The sequence below is a fragment of the Ascaphus truei genome, chromosome 21, assembly GCF_040206685.1.
Source record: "Ascaphus truei isolate aAscTru1 chromosome 21, aAscTru1.hap1, whole genome shotgun sequence".
Classification (NCBI taxonomy): Eukaryota; Metazoa; Chordata; class Amphibia; order Anura; family Ascaphidae; genus Ascaphus; species Ascaphus truei.
Genome location: NC_134503.1, coordinates 10,759,697 through 10,778,187, shown reverse-complemented (window position 1 = coordinate 10,778,187; position 18,491 = coordinate 10,759,697). Strand labels below are relative to the sequence as shown.

The 18,491-nt window shown below is 42.6% G+C and overlaps 1 protein-coding gene across 3 annotated transcripts in view; it reads left to right on the top strand.

The window, feature by feature from the left end:
• PHF19 (PHD finger protein 19) overlaps positions 1-18,283 on the top strand; it is a 45,932-nt gene extending 27,649 nt beyond the window's left edge. For all 3 annotated transcript variants that reach the window (XM_075578948.1, XM_075578949.1, XM_075578950.1), the window contains exons 8-15: positions 2,684-2,752; positions 7,496-7,616; positions 11,423-11,490; positions 12,238-12,411; positions 13,097-13,172; positions 13,557-13,642; positions 14,627-14,722; positions 15,678-18,283. In XM_075578948.1, coding sequence (XP_075435063.1) covers positions 2,684-2,752; positions 7,496-7,616; positions 11,423-11,490; positions 12,238-12,411; positions 13,097-13,172; positions 13,557-13,642; positions 14,627-14,722; positions 15,678-16,026 — 1,039 coding nt within the window. In that variant the 3' untranslated portion in view covers positions 16,027-18,283. The remainder of the gene's footprint in view (positions 1-2,683; positions 2,753-7,495; positions 7,617-11,422; positions 11,491-12,237; positions 12,412-13,096; positions 13,173-13,556; positions 13,643-14,626; positions 14,723-15,677) is intronic.
• Positions 18,284-18,491: the final 208 nt, after the last annotated feature.

Sequence of the window (18,491 nt, the reverse complement as noted above, 5' to 3'; positions counted from 1 at the left end):
GGGAGACAGGTGAGAGGCAGGAAGGCCGGACAGCAGGAGGTTGCAGTAATCGAGACGGGAGAGAATGAGGGCCTGTGTCAGAGTCTGAAAAAGCCATTAAAACGATATTAAATTATATAACGATTTGTAAAAGAAGATAGATCAGGTATCCCTAATATACTTGGGATGACTCCTCTAACCATTAGAACAGGAGTGGCCAACGCCAGTCCTCCACTCCAAGTCTGAGCCACCTGTGCTGAAGTAGGGATATCATGAAAACCTGACCTATTGGTAGCCCCTGAGGACTGGGGTTGGCCGCCCCTGGCCCTAATGCTATGATTTGGATCCAGGCAATCAGGCTATGGCTTGATGTAATGGTTGAGGGCCTCAGCAGCTGTGGGAGGTTTGAGTAGATGTGCTTGGGAAGGGACCTGCCTCCGGCACAGGGCATGTCTGTGTGTGCAGGCAGCTCGAACCGAAAGGCCGTCTGCTTTAAAAGAAATCCAATGTGGTTTCCTCCGTTCAATAACATTCTGCGCATTCTTAAACATTCCAGAGAGGCGGCTTTTTCGCAGCCAATGGGGCCTTCTCTCCTTCACCAGTGCAAGGCATGCATCCCCCACATTAACCCATTAGCTCCGGGGGAAATGGTCTCACCCGGGGCTCTCTGCATTACTAGTAACGAGAATAAGATGTACCAACATGATTAGGATGTGCAACCCCACTGTATTCACATGCTGTGGGAGGCAGCTTCCAAAGAAGCACACAGAAGCCAGCAAGGCATAGTGCTGTAACGTGTGTGAGAAAAAGATTAGACCCCCCTATTAAAAACACATCTTGCCCCTTATACTGGCCAGTTTACATTGCTCATGCAAGATGGGGTTTTTTTTTTGTTTTTTTGCTGGTCATGATTTAATCAACAGGAACACTAAAGGTCTTTGTACAGTAAATCTTTTTACAGTTCCTTTTTTTAGTATATTCAAAAATATTTTTATTCTTTGCACATTTTTGTTTTTACTTTTTAAGCAGCAATTCTCCCTCTCACCCCCCAAACCGATATGAGTTTAACTGCTATAGTGTTAGTATCTTACTCCGTGAGCCGGTCCCAGTGTTAAAACTCAAGGTTCTCCTAATTTCTAGCTTCTGAGGGTTACCATGGTAACCTTTAAACTGCGTGGAGTTCTGGGAAAACTTCATTTTAACCTCCGGGACACTTAATATTGTAAGCGCTTATATCGCCAGAACCCAGCACCAGATTTTACAAGTAAAAATCGCATTGGAAAGGGCACAACCCCCCCCCCACCCATCTCTTGAGGTAACTAAAAAAATGGAAGGCTAAAAATGGCCGTCTGTTTGTGTTTGTTTTTTAACTCGTCTTCTTTCTGTTTTACACGTTTCTTATGAAAGCCCCTCAAGGTGTTATTATTTCTGCAGAATTCTGGCATCAAATATTTTTGAGGGACTCCTAAAAATTGCCACAATTGAGAATTCCCCCCCCCCAATTATTATTATTATTATTTAATAATTTAAAATGACGTCCCAATCACATCAATTCTGCGTTTGCTGCGGCGTTGTGATCTTGGGCAGATCTAAGCAACCGGCGTGTGTGTCTTTTAGTTTTCAGTAGTAACTATAATAATTTCTCTGAGTGTGTGTGTGTGTGTGTGTGTGTGTGTGTGTGTGTGTGTGTGTGTGTGTATACACACATATATATATATATATATATATATATATATATATATATATATATATATATATATATATATACACACACACAGTAGAGGCAACTCTTATTCGAACAAAAACAAAAATATATACACACACACAGTAGAGGCAACTCTTATTCGAACAAAAACCAGTGGCAATTCCCCAAAAAACCCAGGAAACACCCAGGTACATTCTGAATACATGCCTTAAACTTTCCTTAAACTAGCCCCAGCATTTCTGCATTGATTAATGGCCTATCAGATTAACAGCGGGGGTCCCTGGCAGTCCCATTCAAACTGAATTGGACTGCCAGGGATCCCTGCTATGTTAATCCTATGGGTCGTTAGTCAATGCAGAAATGCCTTAAACGTGCCTCAAACAAGCCCAGAACATACCCAGCACATACCCAGCACATACCCAGAATGTAACCCGGCTAGTTTACGGCAAATGTTCGAATAAACGTTGCCTCTACTGTATATATATATATATTGTGTATATAGCGCAATAAATGTACATAGTGCTTCCCAGCAGTAATACACGTGACATCATATAAATAACAAATAATATAAATAACACATAATTGAAAGAAGCGCTTCAGACATAAAAGTGACACTTAGGAAAAGGACTCCCTCCCCCGAAGAGCTTAAAAGTTCTAACAATGTACACAGCGCTGTACATAGAAGCTCACAGTTTACTGTATGATGTTTGGTGCATGTGGCTCAGGGAGGAAGAGGGACTTGTTTAATGTCACGAGGAGACCCCATAACCCTTATTCAATATGATGAGAAGCATGTTCACACCGTACTGATATCCATTTAAAGGGACAGGCCCAGTTAGCGGGTCCAACAAATGCAAACAGCTTATCAATGTCACTGGCTTCCTCAGAAAGATTCACCTGAATGTGCCGTAGTGTGACTTATGGCATAGCACCGCTTAGTAAATGGGGCCCTTATATGTCATCTATTTAATATTTTTTTCCCTCCCATTTCCTTCTCAGGTTTTTTCTATTTCTTTGCTCCGTTTGTAACGAAGGGCCCGAATTCATCAAGCGGTTTCCGTTGAGATGGTAAGCAGAGAGTTTCCGACACCCCGGTCACGTGTTTGTTAGTATGAAAGGGGGGGAAAAAAAACCAAGATGGGTCTCCCCGAGGTTAACCGAAGTTTAAACAGTGATGTCAAATAGAACGAGACTGTTGTGCTAGGTTATAAGAGTAGAACGTAAAGTGTGAAATATTCCCTGAGAAAATTCAAAGATCATACTGGCTTTGCAAAATGAAGCAGGGGTCGGTTTCACCACGCTTAGTTAAGTTATGGTGGGTAAAAAAATGTGACAAAAACCCTCCACAGTAAAGCATATAGCAAATGGAAATATTACTGTGTGCTCATTTGCATGTCTTAGACAGGTCTGCAACCCTGCCTTTCACCATTATCACCCAGCACACACTGCTTCCACTGCAGCAAGGGACTCTGGGAAAAATAATATAAATACACAAAGAAAAAGAAACCCAATAAAAAGCACTCAGATATAGCAAAAAATAAAGCAGATATGTAATAAAGATTATCAAAAGAATATTTTAATTAAACAAATCTACAAAAGACATATACACTTTTTTTAAAAATCTTGAAACCAACACACAAACTTCTGCACCTCCTATAATAAAAACAGACTGGAAATAAGGATACACAATAAAGATCAATGAGAATCAGGCACAGTGAAGCTATGAATACATTGGGGACTAAGTTCCCAATTAACTCAACACTGCCCGGTCATCTAAACATGTAGCGAATAGCAAAAAGCCTAAACAATGATCTAATGTGTCACACAGGAAATACCACTGTGTATACAATTAGTGAGATACAATACTCTGGCATCGCATAAGTCTAACAGAGCACAGCATAAGGCATAATTAGATATAAACTGAAAGACTGCACATGATGGATGTGTAAATTAGACCCACAGATGAAACCCAATACAAACATACTGAGCGTGCTCTGACATCAGACCAAATAAGTCCTATAGTTAGCTATTGAAAACCAGTGCAAAAGAGAGAGTGGTAATACGCAGCGTAGAGAAATGCCGGTGAATGCGTAGTGTCGGGAAGCGAAGCCAACAGTTCTCATAATGCAGAGTAGTGGTAAGTCCATAAAGTTATAACGTCCATTATGAGGAGAAGGAGATTGTGTGTGTGTGTGTGTGTGTGTGTGTGTGTGTGTGTGTGTGTTCCACCCGACGCATTTCGTCACCATCGGACTTCTTCCCGGAGTGCTGATGAATTGCTAAACAGAAAGGCTTTGTAAACCCGACGACTGATGGTGGCGTCACTTGGCGCCAACTGTTCGAACCAATCGCTATGAGATACAATAGCACACTGCTGGTCTTGTATAATTGGCCAGCTGATAGTATTACTCTGCAGCTGAAAAAAGATTACTAGACTTTAGCTCCGTGATGTTAGCACTGCTTAGGGGTATTGGGCATGCGTGAAGGTTAAATCCAATCGACACCAGCATTGCGTTGATAGAAGGCAGAATAACGAACTAACAGTATTGCACATAGTTAAATGGAAAACGCCTATTTCAAAACATAGTGCCTACAGATCCTCTCTAGCATTGTTTGAAAGTAGATCATACCGATGAAAGCACTTGTTCCTTATCCAAATTGCATAATTTTAGTTCGTAACCTCGCCCACAACTCCATATTATCAATCAAGATGAATTATGTCACGCGTGCATACATAGCACTAACTTGCCACAAAAGTCCAGAGTGGGCAGAACAGAATTTAAAAAAAAAAAAAAGGGGGGGGGGGGGGCTCATTTGCATGTCTTAGACAGGTTTGCAGCCCCGCCTTTCACCATTATCACCCAGCACACAGTGCTTCCACTGCAGCAAGGGATTCTGGGAAATGACATGCAAATGAGCACACAGTGCCACCTTTTGCTTCAAAGTCATATGACATGGACCCCTATAAGCTTATGCTTGCTGCATTGCACAGCTTTAAAGCACACCCTGGGTTAAGATGCATAGCCAGTAAACCCACCCACAGACAGCCGTTTCGACCTATAGGGTTCTCCTCAGTGTGGGGGTTGGTTATACTGGCTTTGCAATTTGAAGCTTTTGGATAGGTTTCACCACACATTGGTTACGTTATGGTGGGTACAAAAAGTGACAAAAACCCTCCACAGCAAAGCATATAGCAAATGGAAATATTCCTGTCTGCTCATTTGCATGTATGGATATAGATGTAGATATATATCATACTAGATGCACGGGCAGCTGAGAGTCCGAGGGCCGTATCAGGGCCCCCGAGAGCTGCCCAGTTGAAGGGCCCTAATCCGCACCCCTGTATAGGATATATCACATAACTATGACAGTAGGCAATGCAGGGATCTCTTGCTGGGTTGAATAGAGATCAATGCTTATTTGTACACCTTGTAGAAACACCTTTTTGAGCTTATAAAAGCTCCTTGCAGTATAATTACATCTACGGCCCCTCTTCAGTATGCTGTAAAGCAGTCAATGCAACTGAAATTAAATGTGTTATATATTCTCCCTTTATGGCATACTGAATAAGAACTTATGAAGTTAACTAAAAGGTATCACTGCCTGCAATGAACCTACACTTCTCCAGGACCAGGCCAGCTGCTAGAACTGAATTCTATTGCCCTATGCCAGGAGCGCTCAACTCCAGTCCTCAAGACCTCCCCCAACAGGTGCAGTTTTAAGGATATCCCAGCTTCAGCACCTATGCTGAAGCAGGGACTGATTGAGTCACCTGTGCTGAAGCAGGGATAGCCCAAAAACCTAACCTGTTGGCAGGATCTTGAGGACTGGAGTGGATCCCTCCCCCTGCTCTACACATTGCAAAGGCCTGGAAATGGGTGTACAGCCTGTTTATTCAGCGTGACATCCAAAAGCAATTTGTGTTCAGACAATATGTGGAGCAAACGTGGATCTGCTCCGGGCGGTCGTTGAAAACTCGCCTGCTAATTTCGTGCGCTTGTAGTTTGTCTGATAATTCTGCTGGCGGTCCTTCTAATAAGCAATGTTGCTGTGGTTTGAGTGGTGCCAAGATGAAGTCATTCATTGTGTCCCTGCCAAAAAAAACGAGAAGCCCGGCGCCCAAATACCTGATGCATTTAACATCCTCGGGCTGTCCTACTGACTCAAGGACGTAGTATGGAATCCAACCAAATCATTAAGCATTTTGCCTAATTATTTCCAACAATGGAGGTTAGTCACTAAACTGGGATGATGACGATGGGGTCACTAGGTCACGGAAACCACCTGTAACTTCAGTGGGAATTTCTGTGCATTATTGCCCCGTTTTAAACTATTGCAGTATAATGAATGTGTGTGTACGTGTGTGTACGTGTGTGTACGTGTGTGTACGTGTGTGTACGCGTGTGTACGCGTGTGTACACATCTTAGGACCGTTTATTTTCCACACTTTGAATTGGATTTTTTGGGGATTTTTTTCTCCATCGACATCATTGGACTGCTGTTTTTTTATTTATTTTTTATTTTCACTCTTTATTTAGTTAGGGTAATCTCACATTATTCTTTTTCCTTGTTGTTTGTGCGATTATCCATTTTTTTCCTGTATTTCTCCTTTGAGGATCTTGTGTGGGACCTTAAGACAATTTAGCAACATCTTCCAGAAACTATAATACTTATATTCAATTATTCTTGCATTTACATTTTGGAGGTGATACTGTATATCGGAGCACACTAATTTCCTAGTTTCTCATATATATATATACAGTATATATAGATATATATCTATCTACAGTATCTCTTGATATATATCTCTTGATATATATCTGTGTGTGTTTATCTGCTTGTTGTTTGTTCATTGAATAATTAGGAACAATGATATTAATAGGGGAATAGTTATGATGTACAGTATAGCATTGTGTAATTGAAATGCTATTGAAATGCAAACTGATTGGATTTATAAATCGGTGTTTCAATAGATGCTAGTTGAATACAAAGTGACAACGTGTAAAAAAATACTTTAAAAGGTCCTAAAGGTTTTTCGAGGCATAATAGAATGGAAAAAAAATTCTGGTGTTTTTAAACTTTAACTCTTTCACTGCGGAGCCCACAACGCATTGGACTTTCAGCAAAAGCGATTACACTTCATTTGGATCCCGTTTCTATCTGATTCAGCTTTCCGGTGATTTTATTAATGGAAGCAAATACCAATCTGTTTTATTTTAATTAAGACTGATTAAACCATAATGCAGAACAAATAATTCCATTTCACTTTTATCCCAATTTCATAGAGTAACCATTTTAATTAATTAACTTGTAACTTTGTTAGAAATTCTGGACCCTATGGAGACAAGATTCTACAATATCACTGTTGGATTATGTGTAAATACAATTTTTTTATGGTCTATAAAAATGATGCATTACCAAAGGCATTTCAGTTGTTAGTGGTGCATTTGAGAACATGTTGTTTTTTATTTGTTTTCTTCAACAAAACCATTTAAAGCCGCAAATCCCCCGTATCATGAAATAATCCTGCAGAATACCTTTAAATAGGTATCATAGATATTGTAAATGCATGACTGGATTTTCAAATGGAAATTCATGTTCTCCAGTATAAAATGCGGTGAACTCGGGTAAATTCAGCGATGCAAAGCTCAAGAATATAATCCAGGAAACCAGCGCCCCTGAAAAAATATAAATAGATTTATTAGATCAATTCATCGTTTAAAATCAAGTAAAACCAACAAAAAAAATACCATACGCGTTTCGCACTCGACGGCACTTATGGTATATTGAACTGTGTTCTGTGATTTGCAGGGTAGATGTAGTACATCTAGCGTTGTACAACCTGGGAGTCGTCAGCAAAAAGAAATACTTTGACTTTGAGGAGATCCTGACCTTCGTCAATGTAAACTGGGACCATTGGCAACTGGGGAAGGTAAGCGTATCCTGGGAAGTTCAGGCCTCCTTTATTGCGTCCTTGATATCCACACTGTTTGTTCTCCAAAGGTTCTTCACTGATACGTTTGAGACTTTTTTTTTTTTTTTTTTTTAGTTTTCGAGCAAAAAATTATGATAATCGCAGAACATGTCACCCAGTTCCACATGTGTTCTATTTATAAGGCGGTTAGTTGGTAAAGCTACTGGTATCGGACTAAAAATGCTTAAGTATTTTAATACTTTGCTAATACTATGAGGTCCTAAATAATTTATTATTGTGTGGTATGTGATGTCATAAGATCACCGCATCTACTGAAGGATACAGCAATACTTTGTCCCTTAACCCAGTGATGCTCAACTCCAGTCCACAAGACCCTCAACAAGTCAGGTTTTCAAGATATCCCTGCTTCAGCACAGGTGGAGCCACTGATTGAGCCACCTGTGCTGAAGCAGGGATATCCGGAACACCTGACCTGTTGGGGGATCAGGAGTACTGGAGTTGAGCACCCCAGCTTTAGCCAAGTGTTGAACTTTATTTAAAAAAAAAACAAATGACATTCTGCAATGTATTGCTGGCTCCTGGCAATCCGTAGGTTAATGGAATACATGTCTGAAAGTTGCCTGCGATATAGCAACTACTTTGTATGCAATCAGCAATTGGCTGTGCCACTGAGCACTAAAGACTGTGTTCCATCTGCTTGTCATTTGTAAAAATGCAAGCCGTAACACAATATCCCTCCAGCTCTCGGTTCTGGGAAATGAGACCACCGATGCGAGACGTGCGCATGCTGGGGAAAGAGGGGGGGTAGGGGGGACGCGGCTTGTGAACTGCGGATTGTGTCACGTGTTCTATTGCAGCAACTACCGGACTTTGGAACAGCACCACCTTCTGTGTCTTGCTCGGGGAAACGTGAGGGTGCAGTGTCTTGTAGGGCCTGTCTGAGCTAATGACAACTTTGTATCTAAAGCCCTCTCCCGCCTTAAACCTTTCTAACTGACTGCCCCTCACCTCTGGAATGCCCTTCCCCTCAGTACCCGACTAACACCCTCTCTATCCACCTTTAAGACCCACCTTAAGACACACTTGCTTAAAGCATATGAATAGCACTGTGGATATTCTGAACACATGATACATAAAGCTTGGCCCCCTGCAGATGCACTTACCAGAACTCCCTCCTACTGTCTCTGTACGTTCTCCCTACCTACCAATTAGACTTTAAGCTCCTCGGGGCAGGGACTCCTCTTCCGAAATGTTACTTTTATGTCTGAAGCACTTATTCCCATGATCTGTTATTTATATTATCTGTTATTTATTTGATTACCACGTGTATTACTACTGTGACGCGCTATGTACATTAATGGCGCTATATAAATAAAGACATACATTACAATACAATACAATACAATTACACTGTTAGTATGTTGCTAGTTTAGAATGATTCGGTCCTAAAATAAAACCATGGTTAACCAGTCAGGCATCGCTTCTTAACATGGCAGAACTTGACCAATAAGAACCACTCCGTCTGCCTAATCTTTTTGATGCTAAACATACTAGTGGGCTCTTTCATATTTAGGATATCCTATATCTGAATTCCTTGACTGTATTAGCCTGCCTCTACCCTCCTCTGTTGGGAGGCGATTCCATGACTCCACCACTCTTTCTGTGAAGAAGTACTTCCCCCCATCTCCCTAGAGTCTCCCACCATCCAGAGTATGACTTTTTTTTGCTCTAGCCCCTATCATTCGGTGACCTATGCTTCCCTCCTCTTCCTTGTTGATAACCTTAATGTAGGGGGGCTCAACTCCAGGCCTCAGGAGCCCAACCCTACCCCCCCCCCCCCCCAAACACACCAGGTTTTAAGGATTGCCCAGTTTCAGCACAGGTGGCTCAATTTGAATGAGCCACCTGTGCTGAAGCTAGAATATCCTTAAAACCTGGCCTGTTGGGGGGTCCTGAGGGCTGGAGCTGAGCCCCCCTGCCTTAATGTATTTGAAACTGCATTATCCTCCTCCTCTCATCCAATCTGTACATGTTGAAGTATTTTTAGCCTTTCCTGATGTTTCCATCAAGAAAACCCCATAGGTTCCAACTGGAATGTAATTCCTTTATAAATCTGGTGCTGGGGTTTTTTTTGGGGGGGGGGGGGGTTGCACCTGACTGATAAATAACACTGACGGTCCTCAGAACTGAGCACTGCTCGCTAAGCGAGGTCTTCCCAGCTTCATTCCTGCCCGTGAAAGCTTGGGTTATAGGAAGCTGGTTAAAGCGAATGCTTGGGCGCCCCCATGTGTTCCCAGCTTGTATAACATCCCGACATAATGAAATACAAGAGCATCATTCACACTTGCAGTAAATATATACACTTGATTTTTTTGGAGCACTTATCAATTCTGTACAAATGGATTGACTAGTTACAAAGCAGAGGAGAAAAAAGACACATGTCCATCAAGTTCAACCTACGCTAAATTTAGACAACAGATACTTTTTCCCAGCGGTGCGCAAACTGGGGGGGCGCGAGATTAACTGTGGGGGGGGGGGGGCGCAGGGTTTACAGAGGCCCTGTGCGCTTCCCGAAAGCACTTACATTAAGTGCCGGTGAAGCGGCGAAGGCCTCTGTAAACCTTACCGTGGTTCACCCGACATCTGGAGACGCGTCGCCATGGCAACCTGGTGCCGGGGTCATGTGGCGTTGCGACAACCAGACGCCGGGAACCAAGGTAAGAGGAAGGGAGGGGGGCGCGCAGAGAGGAGGGCAGCCGGCAGGGGGAAAAGATTGCACTCTCCTGCTTTATCCTATATCCGTACTTGCAGTATATTGATCCAGAGGACGGCAAACAAAGAACCCCAGTGACACGTCTAATAATATCTCATACGGGGAAAACTAAATTCCTTCCTGACTCCAAATATTGACAATAATCTATGGTCTCCCTGATATTGATCAACTACAAACAAATATGCAGGACGCTGTGTGCCCGTCTGTATTATTTACTTTTTATCCGAAGCATTTTGTGATGGATAAACGTCTGCGGGAAGACAGCCTTCTGCATTAGCATTTCAAGTCCATGGCTCTTATTCAAGCGGTTACTGTGTATCGCGGGTTGAAGTGCGATCGCAAGAAAACTGGCATTGACTTACATTTCTCAGTATAATGCAAAAAAGCCCAGCGTCTTCCTGCGATGATAGCCACTCGTGCACCACAAAAGTCCACCGCAGAATCAACAACCAAGGAAAGGGACGTTTTCTGAAGATTCTTCCTGGATAATTAAACTGGTCACATTGACGAGTGCCACAGCCTGCGTTGGATGGCCCCCTACTCAATCCAGGTGCTGGGGTCCAAAGGATGCTCCTACCTGAAAAAGCTATCATCAAAGAATTCATGTCTAATAAAAGTGCAATCATTCAGAAATGCTACTTTTTAAGGCTGAAGCCTACGTTTATTGTCAATGAAAATAGCCTCAGATAATAATGTATACATCCACCTGCTTTTAATGTTGGTAATTGCAGCCGTGGCACCCTTCTGCAAGAGATTTAGGGCCATATTGACTGAACGGTGCTAGTCTATAAGACCCCTTCTGCCACTGGAAGACCTCTTACAGTTTACTCAAGTCAGAGTCATGTGGAAGACCAGGCCTGTCATCCCTAGCATTTCTTTCAGAGATGTGTGTGTGTGTGCTGTAAGTTGTCCTTGAGACCTACCAATCATTGGACAGTGTGGTGCACGCACAGCTATGTACAGTTTTGGTAACACTAGTAATAAACCTGCTTTAGCCGCCTCTTGTGACAGTGTCAATAATTCTTTACAGCTGTCAATCACTTCAGTAGAAGATCGCAGTCAACACCTTTTGGATTCTTTAAACGGCTATAAGAGCAGGTGGGTCTGTTTCATAAAAACTTTTTGACACTACACTACATCTCTCCCCCGCCCCCCAAAAAATAAATATGGGGTTTTTTTAGGTGCAGAAAATTTACAGTGAATTCCATTTATACTCTATTTAAAAGCATAGCAGGGTTTGAAGAGACAAGTCTACCTCAATTTGACCCAATATTTGTATCCAGGTCGACGTATTAATTTTGTTTGATTTAAATTTAAAGGGTAGCCTCAGCCAGTGCTGGTAATAGGACCTGATGCGCTCACCACCACTCCACTTCGACTGACGTTTGAGGGGACCAAGGAAGGACCCTCTATAGGTTGAGCTGCAACTAGTGGACAATATTAAGGGCCAGTATTCTACCGTTCTCCCTTATTTGGTTTTATTGTTACCTACAATTTTATGAAGCACTATTGTTAGGGGAGCGCCATAATTTCTCTTTTTGACACTGGTAATAGGATTAGGCTGAGAAGTTTAACAATCAGAAAGGGTGGAATGGTCACTCTCTCTACTGTGTATGGGAGAGGGCTTGGGAAATTCCCATCTACAGGAATCCCAGAGCCAGAGACTTTATTATTCTTCAGCCATATACCTGAAGTGGTCAATGTCCTTTCACTTCAAAACAATGTGTTGTTGGCTTTTCTGCAAGAAGGCGGGGTGTGGGAGGCTGTAATATGTGAAAGGGTTATTAAAGTACCCATGAATTCAGGTACAATTATTCACATCGCTTTTTGCTAACTTGATTTCAGATTCCTTTGTGGCAAAGAAATAAAAAGGAAGAAATGTATCTTCCGCCTGAGAATTCGAGTTCCCCCAAGTCCGCCGGGGAAACTGCTGCCGGGCAAGGTGGCTGGTCAAACGGAGAACAAGTCTTCTGCTGACCTCAAGAAGAGGGGGAGAAGCAAATATTCCCATAAAACCAGGTAGGGGGTTCGGCAGATATATCCCCACATGTCTTTAGGCTGTGACACCATTCTCTGTCGGGGAAGCTCTGATCTGTGAATAACATATTTAACGGAATTTATATGAGACCTCCGTGATCATTTGCAAATTGGACACAATGGGCCATGTTTACTAAGCAGTTTTTTGCCACCAGGCACCATCTGGAGCTAGAGGCCACCTTACAGCCAAGCCAGTGGGCTATGAGGAGTCCTCCAACACCGGAAGGTGTCTTGTGATAGAAGATCTTTTAGCAAATATGGACCCTAATGCAGACTAATAGCCTAAAACATTCAAAGCTTCTTACACGAATCTCATGGGTTTCCTAGGAGCGTCCTAGTTTTGCACATATGAAGGTTGTAGACATGGAACGGCAAATGATTACATCCCAGGTGTCATATTTAGCCTGCTGGATGTAACCGTCTGTTGGTCCCGCATTGCAAAGCTATAAGCAGATTGCAAACCAGATGAGGTTATGGTGGGTAAAAAAGGGGACACAGACCCTAAATCTACCCACTTTCCGCTTTCAGTGATCAAAGCGTGATAGTAGAAAGCAGTGTAAAATATTTGTTTTTTTGTTATAAACTTCCACTTTATTTGTATTATTTTTTTTTAAGTGTGTGTGTGTGTGTGTTTGCCACTCCTGTTATATTTCTTTCCTTGTTGCAGTTTGCTGCCCGATGAATGTCAGCGGCAGAAGAGGACAACGCGGTCCAAGTTTCTCTTGGAGGATGCAATTCCCAGTGTTAGTAACTTCTGTCAGCGGCCTCTCTGAAAGTAATGCAGCCAGGACTGCCGCTTTAATCACAAACCAGGTGTCAACACTTTCGCCCACATCTTCCAGAGACATATTCCTAAATGGGTCACTTTAGTAAGATACAGTAGCAACATAATAAGTGGTGGATACAAATTCTGATAATGCAGCGTACCCCTTCCCCCAACTCCCCCTCCCTAGTCCCCACCCCCCTCCTCCCTTCTCCCCCCCCCTCCCCACCCCTCCCCAGGGACCTTTATAGATAGAGAATGTGGGGCCTTCGAAATGGCCTGGTACAGCTTAGCAGTAGGGAAAAAATATTCCATTAGGTTAGAAATGTAAACGTTTTGCCTATTTCTTTCTCTTGAATTACAGAGCGATTTTACTTCTGCGTGGAGCACTAACCATCACCTGGCCAGCATATTTGATTTTACGCTGGATGAAATTCAGAGTTTGAAAAGGTAACTCGCAATAAATAAATGTGCTGATTTATTGAAAGCTCTGAGCACACACACACAAACCGCTCCGTAGCCACAGAAGTTCGAACAACTCCATGAGCATGTAACACGTGTAAGTTCTATGCATATTTCCACCTGCTCAATTATTTTATGTGGTTATTTTTAGGCATTTACACTGGTTCCTGTCTGCGCTGAAATGCGCTACTTTTTGCTCTGTGGAGCCGCGCTTCCTGGGAGATATTTACCGGTTTAGTTTCCAGTGTTTTCCTCCTCCTATTTGGGAAATCAAGATGGCCACCGAATCTTATGGCTCTTAACGGGCCAATAGGAAGCCTCCACATGTCAACTTCCTATTGGTCGGCCATTTCAATGTCCATGAGGAGACTCCAGTTACAAAACCCTGTTTCAAATGCTGTAAAGAAATATAATAATTAAACATAGGGTGATTTGCTGCTTTAATTCTAGATGGCTGTCTGATAAAATGATGCAGTGTCCACTTTCACTGATAATACACTAGATATTTGCCATGCCCCTACTCTAAAACCAGGTTGTGTATCTGAAGGATGGCTGGATTGAAAGATACTGTATTTGTGGTATCTAACAGCTCTTTCCTGTGAGAAACAATAGGAGCTGGGAAAAGTGATTGGGGGGGTGGGGGTTTGAGTTGGTAAAGTGTATTTTAAAGTTGGAAACCTTGCTAGAATATTCTATAACATTGGGCATCGATATTAGTGGATTGGTAACAATCAATGGCAGATCATACAGAGCAGCTTTGTGCTCACAGGACCCTTTTGTAATTCCAGATACTGTATGTCTGGATTTGGATGGATACTTTTCTGGTAGTGGCTCAATTATTAGTACACAAATTAAGGGGGACAAGGGACACCCTCACCTGGTACCATTAGATAGTATAAAGGTGTAAAATAGCTTACCTTTAACCGTTATTCTTGCTGTGGGGTCACTATACATTGCCTTATTGCCTTTCAGTGCAAGCTCAGGGCAGAACTTTACATCAGACCTGGATTCTAATGATGCTGCCAGCACATCCGGATCTGCATCCACGAGTCTGTCTTATGAGTCACGGTAAGCAGTGTTTGCGCAGCTAAAAGTACCAGAACACTTAAAGCAGTCTGATTTTTACATGGCGCCCAGCAAAATGCAGAAGGATATGCAGAGCCTATCCGCAGCCATGTGCCTGGTACAGAAACGGATTTCGCTTATGAAGCAAAAACATACTTGCTTGGATTGCTTAGTTTCTGGGATCAAGCACTTTTATGTGCATTAGTTGAGACATTGCATTTGCTCTGGATTTCTTTGACATCTCGGCTGTGACTCTCTTTGCATAGGGAGCAATTCTCTCTTCTCAATAATCAGTTCGCATTTTATCAGTCCTTAACAACATGGTTTCAGTTCCCAAATTACCCAAATTAAGTGGTCATAACATTAGTACTAAATTATACTTGTGCACAGTGTCTTCTTCTTTTTGTTCTGAATGCTGTCGTACACTTAAAAGCATCAGCCCGCACTGCTCGCTGGTTATTTGCCTTTTTGCCCCCACCCCCTTTTAATTGAACTAAGAGGTCCCCCCGGGCCTGATTTAAAATTAAAGGGCAAAAAACAATGTTGACATATAGCACACAAACAGAATAACAGTACAACAAAAAAAAGTACAAACAAGGGAATTTGCATTTGCCCATATTCTAGATGCATAGATATCTAAAAGCAGTTTTGTCGGGCCAAGTTTGTAGATACAATATATCTGGGGTCCCCCAGATATATAACAAAGTTTTAAAATAGTCAATAATAACAAGTGGAGGGGGAGGGGAAGGGCCATCGTCCCTTACATCCCCCGGAGGAACCCAACAGGTCAGAGATCACTAATACTTTTCAAAATCCAGCCCAGTCGTCCTGCGCTAACTGACATAATTATCCACATCTTAACTCATCTCTCAAAGATGTCTTTCTTTAAGCTGCTCAGATTGCTTCCTTAATGAAATGCAAGGAAGTCCTCTCTTCTTTTTGTATTATTGAATTGCAGAGGGAACGTGGGAAGTCGGAAGAGAAAGCTGACCTCGAAAATGTACACATCCTTCGAGTCCAAGAGAAAGGCTCTGGACCACTCGGGAAGGCAGAACGGCCACGTCACCGAAGCCCTCGAACTGGCCAGGGTATCGGACTACCAAGACACCGCCATCGACAGCCACACCTTCGAAAGCATCAGCGAGGACGACTCGTCTTTGTCCCACCTGAAATCTTCCATCACAAATTACTTTGGGGCCGCCGGGAGGATGGCATGCGGGGAGAAGTACCAAGTGCTGGCCCGGCGAGTGACCCCCGACGGCAAATCTCAGTACCTGGTGGAGTGGGAAGGTACCACTCCATACTGACACAAATGGGTGTGGCGTGGTGTGTGTTAAGACCAATGTAAAAGTAACCAAAGGAAGAACCAGCATGTGTTGTTTTTGAGCAGGGCTCCAGAATTGTGCACAGTATATTTCCCTGCACGGGAGAAATAGGAATCTATGTAGACAATATTGTAGACGTGGAGAAGGCGTATAAGTATGTCATAGACTTTACCGTTTATTAGTATGTGCAGCGCTTTGCTGCAGCAATGAAGAAAGCACTTATAACAGGGTTCAATTATGGATTTACCATTCTGGTATCTCCTATTAGCAGCTTGTGGCTGAAACTGACATTTTTTTTTTTTTTAATGGCCACTAGTGTACAAACTAGAGGTATCTCGCTAAGGCACGAGGGACCAAATGCAGTCCTTGAAGGCCACCAACAGGCCAGGTTTTAGGGATATCCCTGCTTCAGCACAGGTGGTTCAATTAGTGGCTCAGTCATTGACTGAATATATATATATAATCTGTACCGTGTTAGCCGAGCTTAATAATCAAAGAAAATACTCGATACCGTTTTGTGGCTAACGAAATGCTTTCTTTAGCAACAGAACGGTATAGAGTATTTGTCTTTGATAAAATATATATATATATATATATATATATATATATATATAATGGAAATATTACTGTATGCTCATTTGCATGTCTTAGACAGGTCTGCAACCCCGCCTTTCACCATTATCACCCAGTACACAGCACTTCCACTGCAGCAAGGGATTCTGGGAAATGACATGCTAATCAGCACACAGTGCCATGTTTTGCTTCAAAACCATTATTAACATGGTTATATATATATATGTTAATAATGGTATATATATATATATATATATATATATAGTGTAATGTGCAGCCCTTTTGAGGGTTCAAGGGTCACAGATGCGGTCCTTGAAGTATATATCATGTTGCCTGCCACATATCGGGATTGGGAAGGGCTACGGTGCCTCTAGCTTTGTTTGTGATGCAGAATGTGCCTTGGAGGCCACACATTGGAGCGCCAAAGAGTTCACGGCATCTGTGTATCCGTTCGTTGCCAGGGACAATGATTTTATACAACATTAAGGACAATTTACTTTCAGGTCATAAACAGAGCTAACTGTATTTTGTTTTATAAGCTGCCACCTATAGAACGTATATCTATTTTCAATAGAGATTATAGACCACACCAACATAGTCCCAGATTTAAAGTTCGGGTGGCTATTCGATCAGTAAGAATTGATTACTAATACAAGTATCTGATTTACTGTGGACACAATGATATTTCAATAATAGTTTTATTTTTTAAATGAATCCTATTAGATTCCTTCCTTTTTTATAGATACGAACTGACCGTTCCCCTGCCCCTCTCCCCCCCCCCCCAAAAGCACTTACATTAAAGGGACGGCTGTGCGATATCCGGCAGCATTCCAACTCATCCACTGACGTTTTTACTTTGATAGTATGTACGAGCTGCATTTTCTCCGTCATTTGCTGCTCTTTAGGATTGCAGGAAAAGGTTAATGTTAAAAAAAAAAAAAAAAAATATATAGCAAAAAAAGAAAGGGACCAAGTATTTTTGCTCGGAGTGTAAAAGGAAACGTAACCGTAAAAGTAAATCGCTGACGCACACAACATTTAAGCCCTTTGCTGCCAGAAATGCCCAACTTTGCAATGTGTCGCAGGTCCCTCCTGGCAGCGCAGGGGTTAACTGACAGGAGAATATAGAATGTTCTGTATCGAGCCCAAAACCAAGTGATTGTTACGACCTTCGCTGTCCCGCGTGGTGTCAATGTGTTTGACCCCCCACCCACCTTTTGCATAGGTGAGCTTGAGGTGTGTGTTGCTGCTGCTTCAATGGAACTGGTTGTTTGGCATAATAGGAGGGATCTGGGAGCTGGTTTGTCTCTTGTACTTAGAACCGGATATATATGTTTCTGCCACATCATTCCCTTCCCTTTTCCTTGCATTAAAAAAAACTAAATCTGCCAGATGGAAAGCAGGGATCGTGCCCGTCAGGGGGGCGGGGGGGGTGCGCACTGTCGCACGGAAAAGCCCATCGACTTCAGCGTTCGGTTCCGTGCCACAGTGCGCCGATTTGGGCGCTGGACCGCAGGAGTAAACCACAAACTCTGAAACCTCAGAGCCGCGTACATTGTAAGAACTTGAACCAGTTTAATGCAGATGCAAGCAAAAAAATAAGCAGGAAGATTTATTCGTGTGTTTCAATGCAGCTTTCTGGGAGCTTGATGCATAGCGCTGCAAAGTTGTTTACTCGACTCCATCTCTGCTTTGTTTCTCCTTTTGAGGACCATTTCCCGGACCCAGTGTGAATGTAGTTAGCAGAGCAGAAAGCAGCATGGGGGGTTTAATTAGAACTGACTCTAAAATGTCTACCTATTGCTTATTGGAACTTTTTACTCTGCTGTAGAAGGACCGTTTAGCATCAGGGGCGGCCAACTCCAGTCCACAAG